The sequence below is a fragment of the Vicia villosa genome, linkage group LG1, assembly GCF_029867415.1.
Source record: "Vicia villosa cultivar HV-30 ecotype Madison, WI linkage group LG1, Vvil1.0, whole genome shotgun sequence".
In the NCBI taxonomy this organism is placed as follows: Eukaryota; Viridiplantae; Streptophyta; class Magnoliopsida; order Fabales; family Fabaceae; genus Vicia; species Vicia villosa.
Window position 1 is genome coordinate 35,324,380 of NC_081180.1, and position 8,493 is coordinate 35,332,872.

An 8,493-nucleotide genomic window follows, 5' to 3' on the forward strand; every position below is an offset into this window, starting at 1 on the left:
GGAGGGAATTTAACTAAATATATGTTTGGTTCAAAGAAGGGGAGGGGAGGGGAGGGATTTTTAACAACAAGTATGTTTGGTTCACAAGGGGAGGGGAGGGATTTTAAAATCAATTTACCTTTTTATCCTTATAAATATTATTATTTGTGCTTAGTAAAAATAATTCTTAATAAAAACTTGTTCATTCATAAACCATAATATAACCGTAAACAACAACATACATTAGTCGAACTATATATCTTCAACGCAAATCAAACTATTATCTGATCTTAAGATTCATCTAATCCAATAAAACAATTCCTATAATTAAAAATAAATAAAACAAGGTTAGAATATTAAAAAAATTAAATAAATAATATTAGAGTTAAAAATTATATTTATAAAATAAATATATTATATTTGCATATATTATATATTGTTATCATATATAAGAACCGATATAAGTATAAGTATGTTATTATTATAAAAATAATAATATAATATCAAAAAAGGAACTTCGACAAAATAAAAAAAAATTCACCTGAGAGGAACAACGCACAAATAGCAATCGCACAATAAAAAAAAATAAACGTGAAATAATACGGAGAAAAAAAGTTAGTCTTTAATAATTCAATAAGGACAATCTTGGAATTAAAAAAATAATTGAGGTTAAAATAGGGAAAATAATATAATTATAATTACTAAATCTTCCCTCTCCTCCAAATCCCTCCAATTTGGAGGGGAGCAAAAAGTGAGTCTAGGAGGGATTTTGCTCCCCTCCCCTCCCCTCCCTTATAAAAAATGAACCAAACACATATTTTAATAAATATCCCTCCCCTCCTCTCCATCTACTCCCAACCAAACGGACCCTAAACGCGCGTCGTTTATAGGAATAGGATATATAGAAGTATTTAAAGTGCGAAAACACGAGTTTGGGGGTTGAGGCGCGGTTCAAGTGTTTGTGAAATTGTCTCTGAAAAATAACGTAGATATTTCAAGACATGGATTCAATTCCGAAGCCATATCGAACATGGATTACGGGTGCTGCGGTTGTTTTAGGTGGAATTGGGACACTGAACGTGGCTTCTACACTTACACTCAAAGCACTTCACGTTGTGGCTGAGAATAAACGGGTAAAAATGCACTGTTTTGTTATCCTGTTATTTGGAAATTGGTGTAACAAGATGTGCTTGTGTGTGTTTGTAGAAAAAGATAGCGTTACCGTGTATGGCTTGTCGAGGGAAGGGGTTTTATATATGCAAATTGTGCAATGGGAATTCAACTATTGCTTGGTCTCCAATGTATGATCCTATTGCAATTAACCTATGTGTTTGTCCTACTTGCGATGGAAACAGGTTAGTTTATGTCTTTTTCATTTTCTGATTTTGGTTTGATTTGAATTTTAATGGGATGGGTTGTCTTGAAGCTGAATTGCAAGGAAATTATGGTTGATAATGGTTTTCGCTGCAGGGTACAACGTTGTCTGAATTGTTTGGGAAAAGGCTATGACTAAATTTGTAAAATCATATCTTATGTTTCTTAATTTTAGATTATGACTCAATTGTAAGAACTATGCTTCTGCCTGTAAATCTCGGCATACATCAGCCTCTTATTTTGCTGATGATTTAAGTCACTGAGTTTCTTCAATAGTTTTAGAATATAAGAACTTTCAGTAATTGCTTCCTCTAAAAAAATATTTTTGTGATAAAATTGGGCTTAAGGCCAGCAAGAGTAAAGGAAGAACAATGCAACTAAAAGAGGAGCCGAAACTGTGGTTGCATTAGCAACATAACAAAACCTGCTCATGAGAAATATTATATACCATAATGCTAGCGTCCATGTCCAGCCCCATGTTTGCTAGAGTTTCTGTGCAGACATTTTCTACACAATACTCATGCTTCATCTTCATATTTCACTTCAATTGAAGCTGTATAATCCTTTGCAGAAGCCTCTACTCCATGACATCCACCCCACTTGTTCTTTGAATACTACTAATAACAGCTTTGGAGTCTACACCCATGTCCACACAGAGTTGCTGCTTTCATTATTAACTAAACAATATTTACCTCACCATAAACAATGATCTGAACCCAACTCAAGCTGTAGAGGCATAATAGTCACGAGCCTGAGACATATATATCCATAAAGCAACTCGAGAAATTCCTCACTCCAATTACCATCACCACAAACCAAATCATCTACTTTTGCATGATATCAAATACTTGGTACCATAGCTTAATGTATGTGTAACATTAGCAAATTTCACTAGACTTTTTTTGTTATTCCGATGAAATTTGTGTGTACTGGCTATGTCGCATCCCATTATTTGTCCCCCTCAAATATAGATACTCAGAAAGATGTAATTATGGAAGGACTATGAAGCCTGTAAACTTCAAAAATGGGGAAGGATGTCCAACATGTATATGGTATTAATGCATGCCCAATGTTTTTCTGTAGACACACTTCAAGAGTACAAAGTGTGTTGCATGGTAGGTACCAAATATTAGAGGGCTACTCCCAAGCTAGAATTTTTTCCCATACTGCCACACCTGCCAAATAATATTCCCAAAATGCCACAAGCTAAAATTAATTTCCCAGACTGCCACACCTTTCACTTTTGTCGCCTTTCAGAATGGAGAAAAGGTGGGCCCCAGCGTCACAATAAACCATGTCGCCAATTGGAATGGAGACATGGTGGGCCCTCTCTGCCACATGAAGGCATGTCGCCATTTGAGGTGGAAAAAAGACATTTTCTAATTTTTTTCTCGTTTTTGTTATTTTAATTATTTTTGTTATATATAAATTATTTAAATGGTTTAAAAACAAGTTTTTTAATTAATTGTAATTAATTAAAAAATTAATTAATTTTTTTAAACATAATTAATACTAAATATTATTTAATACGAAATAAACTTTAATACAAAATATTAATTTAAAAACAAATATTATTAAACATAATTAATACTAATAATACAACGATGTTCCCAAAGAAAATCAATGGACTAAATATCAAGGCGATATTCTTTTACACAATGAAAGAATGCAAAGAAACAAAAAAGATCGCCCGAACAGCACTCGCATTAGGACTGAAATGGACACCGTTGAGAAAGTAAAAAGACGATGTGGAATCTGCCAAGGATTACATATGCGGAAAAAATGTCCGCATCGACCAAATACAGCAGACCCTTCAAACCACTCCTTCCGTTTTTTATTATAAGTCATTTTGGAAAAAAAATTGTATTTAAATATAAGTCGCTTTACAATTCCACTGAATAATTAATGCTATTTTTTCTATTATATCCTTAAATATTTATTATCCTCTCTTCTATCAATTATATAAATTTATCTTCCACATGTCATTAATGAAAGATAATTTTGAAAAAACCTTCATAATTTCTCATTTTCATACAATAATTATTATTTTTCTTAATCTGTGTGAAAAATCTAAAACGACTTATATAATAAAAAACGGAGGGAGTAGTTAGGCATTGTTGACTACTTTAGAGATGTTCTTGTATTATTAGTATTAATTATGTTTAATAATATTTGTTTTTAAATTAATATTTTGTATTAAAGTTTATTTCGTATTAAATAATATTTAGTATTAATTATGTTTAAAAAATTAATTTATTTTTCAATTACTTACAATTAATTAAAAAATTTGTTTTTAAATCATTTAAATAATTTATATGTAACAAAAATAATTAAAATAACAAAAACGAAAAAAAAATAGAAAATGCCTTTTCTCCACCTCAAATGGCGACATGCCTTCATGTGGCAGACACGGCCCACCATGTCTCCATTCCAATTGGCGACATGGTTTATTGTGACGCTGGGGCCCACCTTTTCTCCATTCTAAACGGCGACAAGGGTGAAAGGTGTGACAGTCTGGAAAATTAATTTCATTTTGTGGCATTTTGGGAATACTATTTGGCAGATGTGGTAGTCTGGGAAAAAATTCCCCAAGCTACATTAGAATTTATCATTGGTATACTCCTATTCTGTAAAATGCAACTAAAATGAGATTTATTAATTTCAATTTATCAGAAGGCCTTCTTAAACAATGTACCCAGTTACATGTACAAATGAGAATATATGCATCAATTAGATTAGAAAATTTCTTCACCCACCTCCTAACCTTCCAGCCCACCCCTGGTGAATTTACAACACTACCCCTTGTTTCGGAAGTTCATTTCCGAAAAGGTACTTTTTTTTGAAAAAAATGTGTTTTCGGAAATGTATCTCCGAAAACGTGTTTTTTTTAATATAAAATATTGATTTCGGAGATGCATCTCCGAAATAAAGTTACATTTTTAGAAAATGTGGTGTTTCGGAAGTTCATCTCCGAACGCACCCCCCCTTGGAGGAATTCGGAAATGAACTTCCGAATTTATGTTTGGACAGAAGAAAAATGGAAAACAACAACGATTCGCTTTATTTAATCGGGTGAAGATTACAACGATAATATTACTGAAAATTAAAGTTACATATTGTTGAACACGGGTAGGTGGGGATGAGTCAACATTTTGATTACGTCGTCCGCCGATCTTTGAAGTTTCGCGTCCAACTCGATCGGGCCTTTTGAAGAAAATCGGTCGAACGTTGTCCACAAAACCGCTAAATCTTCGTCGTTCTTGATCTCAAAAGGTGTGAACTTAATGCCTCCCTCGTCGTTAAGCGATGGCGAGCGGTACTCGAGCTTGACAACCTTTCGATTCTCAGGAAAGCGCAAAAGTGTGTTGAGCGACGGTATCAACTCCGCAAACGGCGTGTCGCGCGAGAAGCGAAATTGGAACGACATCGGGTAGCCGGTTTCAAAGTAGACGAATGCTAGGTGGGGGTAGGTTTGTGTCATTTGTGTTTTGTGGTGTGAAGAGGATGAAGAAGAGTGTGTGGTATTTATAGACTTATTGGAGCATTGATGGCCCAACAAATCTTATCCTGCATCAGGGGACATTTCGGAAATGAACTTCCGAATTATGCAGAAACAGACTTAAATTTTACATTTTGTTGATTGCTTAGTGTGTTGTGTAAATTGAACAAATGGAATTCAAAATAGACATAAATTACACAAAGATGACATAAAACATACTTATATTATATATGTATTGAATCGGTCCGATTTTACATGATAAACAACAATACATACAAAAAATGATCGTTACAAACAAAAACGATCCGGAACGAACTAAAATTCACCGAACCAATCGGTGGATCCTAAGTCCAAAATAGGCACGTTCTTCGACCGCTCTCTATTTTTCTCGCGCTCTTTGCTCATCATTTCTTCAAACTCCGCCATCCTCGAAACGAACGGATCCGGCCAAGTCTCCGCCTCATTTGAACGATGTGCCGTCCATTGACAAGAAGTAGCCGGTATAGGACAACCCGGTTTCAAAAACACTTGAACGAAGTGCCGCGATCGTAGATACCCGATGCATATGATGCGGCCCGACGCGTCCAACGGCGGTCGACTATGAAGTGGAAAGAAAGTCTCACTTAGTCCAAACCTCGTCAAATCGATACACACCATATCATACGCACTTGCTATTAGATGACCCATATCGGGGAATGACATCCACTTCGAAACCGGAGCGATACCGGTAAGTGATGGAACAAGTGCATCATGAATTTTTGCAAACTTTTCTTGATTTTCATATAGTCGGCCGTAGATGTCCCGATACGAAGTCAACTCCGCAATGAGTTCCCGTCGGACTAAAGTGTGATTATTTTCCCCTTTACCGAGCAAACCCGCAACGACCCGATATCCACAATTGTCGTCGCCTCCAACATCAACGATGTTATCGATATATTTGTGCATAAAAAGTGGCATCTCATCAATGTAGACAATTGGTGATTTTTTAATCTGCGGTGTACGAGGTGGCTTCGAAATACGGGCTCCTTTGTTACCACTACACTTAGACTTCGGTGTCTCATGAATTTCCGGGAACGATGCATCAACATGTTCAAAGTAGGAAGGAGATCGTTTTGTTGACGTGTCATCTTGTGTAATTTTGGACTTTTTCGGTGCACCTTTCGTTTTAACCGGTTGAGATGGCGGTTTCAAATCGGTGGTCTCCGGAAATGCGATCTTTCGCAATTGTTCTTTTATGTGCATTTTTGTTGTGTCGTCCGCTTTAGCAAACTTCTCCATTATCACTTCCAACTCGTCGGAGATGGTGATTTTGGAGTCATTTTCTTTCGGCGGGTCAAAATCATCAAAACGAAGTTTCTTCTAATGGTCGGCTACCTCATCCATGTGTATGGGTGAATTCAAATTTTTCTTTTTTGCAAGTATACAAGCACACGGAAGGCCGTATGTAGTTCTAATGGTGCACCCACATAATGAACTATCCGTCCCCGTGGTCTCCGACCGCTTAGCTTCATGAAACAAAAAATTCAAACCCGTTCGAGATATGTTGTAAATCAATTGGGAGAATAGAATTTGGCCCTTATACCGGTGTTCCATAACCGTCTTGCTCCGACCGAACGATGTTTGAATTTCATTGTGTTGATTTTCAAGCATTTGGTTCACGGTGTCCCATCCGCGACACAAATCTCCCTTGCTATCACTCAACCACCTCTTGAAGACCGCATGTGCGGATTCAACTCGGTTAGTCGTGGTGCAACTAAGATGTCTAACCCGATTTGTCCAAGCGCACACGACTTTTTCTCTAACTTTGTCAAGAATGGTGGATTCGACGTAATGACAAAAAGTCTTAATGGAACCACACAAAGACCTAAAGTGTACCAATTTCTCGGTATAATCCTCTTCGGAGTATGCATCCAAAATTCCCCTCCATGCCGCCATTATCCTATCAACCACAACACCGGCTTTGACAACTTTACCATTTTCATCCGGCCTATCTTTTGTCCCAACCGCGGGTTTCAACTTGCTTATCACGTTGCAAGTTATGTGATACCGGCAAAGTAAAGCGGTAGATGTCGGGAAGACGGTATCGACCACATTCATCAAAGCATTGTCCCGATCGGTGACAATGACGTTTGGCATAACCTCTTGATCAACTAACAAAGACTTGCAAATTCCCAAGGCCCACGTAAAGTTGTCTTCTTTTTCACACTCCAAAAAAGCAAACCCCATCGAATAAGTCTTGTCCGTCGAGGTCACACCGACGATCTCTAGAAGAGGAAGCCTATATTTGTTTGTCTTGTACGTCGAATCCATGACTAGAACGGTTGGAAATGTGTTGAATAATTTGATACTTTCGGGATGATTCCAAAAAATATCACGCACCGTAACTTTATCCTCGGAGGTTCGGAAGCTTGAAACATATTTGTTATCGTCTAGTAGTTTCAAAAGTTGTTGCATTTCCGACCGAGGGCCCATATTCAATACTTTGAGATTGTGCCGTTCATTGTAAACTTGCTTGATATTTGAAACGCTATCCGGATTCTTACGCTTCAAATCCGCAAGTATGTTGCGAGGCGCCACTTTGACTATCGTTAGGTCCGATATCACATTCCTCTCTTCGCGGGACAAACGACACGCCATTGGATGCCCGTGTAACTTGACATCCAAGGCATGATTATGAATTCCACAAATTACGGTTAACCGCCACAAATCATCAACCTTCCGAGTAACACGCAACTTAAACGGACACCCGCACTTCCTCGATCCCGTGTCCTCGTGTTTTAGCACCCGGTTTGATTGTACATAACTACCACCCCGTTCGCAATTCAAAACAACGAAAGCTTTCCGCCTACTATTTCCGTTGTCCGACCTTAAAATAACAATTCCAAATCCATGTTTGTGAGCTTCCTTCCGAACCCAATCAATCAATTGTTCGTGACTACCGAAGCTCCGATCATTTGTAAAATGTTGCCGAACATCGACCGCATCGATCATAGGAGTAGCGTCAATAACCGAATCGTTATTAACATTGACAATTTCCGGAACTATGCCTCCATCGTCTTGCACAATGTTGTCCGGATGCACCATACCTAACAAATGAATAAATTAGCAAAATTGACCAAAACTGTTTTTTTTTAAACTGCCAGGGCATATTTCGGAAGTTCATTTCCGAAATTTATTAGGTAATATATTTCGGAAATGAACTTCCGAACCATATCTGTTTTCAGCATAAAATTTATCAATCAATGTAGTGAAATAGGGGATGAAATGAGTGATGTTTACCTGAAATTGATGCTTTCTATGCTCCCTTTAACGTGATCAACGGTTTGAAACTTGATTTTAGGGCGAAAAATGGATGGAGATTGATTGGGTTTTAGAGAGGGGTTTGAGAAGTTTTGGAGAAAAATGATGAAATAGTGAAGGAGGGAAATTTGTATATGCAGCAACAGTTTCGGAAATGAACTTCCGAAAATATGCACGGATTTTGAATTTTTTTGACTTCGGAAATGCACTTCCGAATTGTGGAATTTTTTTTAAAAAAAAAGCGCTTCGGAAGTTCATTTCCGAAGCAGGGGTATTTTGGGATTTTCGCTGGGGGTACCCCATAGGGAGGTGGCTAAATTTTTTTTCTTAGATTATACAAA

General features: G+C 37.1%; 1 protein-coding gene across 1 annotated transcript; it reads left to right on the plus strand.

Moving 5' to 3' along the window:
• The first annotated feature begins 842 nt into the window (after positions 1 to 842).
• LOC131604210 (uncharacterized) lies at positions 843 to 1,595 on the plus strand. Its single transcript, XM_058876673.1, has 3 exons — positions 843 to 1,112; positions 1,186 to 1,334; positions 1,450 to 1,595. Exons 1-3 carry the CDS (start codon positions 981 to 983, stop codon positions 1,490 to 1,492), a joined length of 324 nt encoding a protein of 107 aa, XP_058732656.1. The 5' UTR covers positions 843 to 980; the 3' UTR covers positions 1,493 to 1,595.
• Positions 1,596 to 8,493: the final 6,898 nt, after the last annotated feature.

Bases quoted from the DNA above. Each gene is read 5' to 3' on its own strand.
- LOC131604210 (XM_058876673.1), top strand. From the start codon at position 981: ATGGATTCAATTCCGAAGCCATATCGAACATGGATTACGGGTGCTGCG. The intron at 1,113-1,185 runs GTAAAAATGCAC...GTGTGTTTGTAG, and splicing joins TTGTGGCTGAGAATAAACGG to AAAAAGATAGCGTTACCGTG. The intron at 1,335-1,449 runs GTTAGTTTATGT...TTTTCGCTGCAG, and splicing joins CCTACTTGCGATGGAAACAG to GGTACAACGTTGTCTGAATT.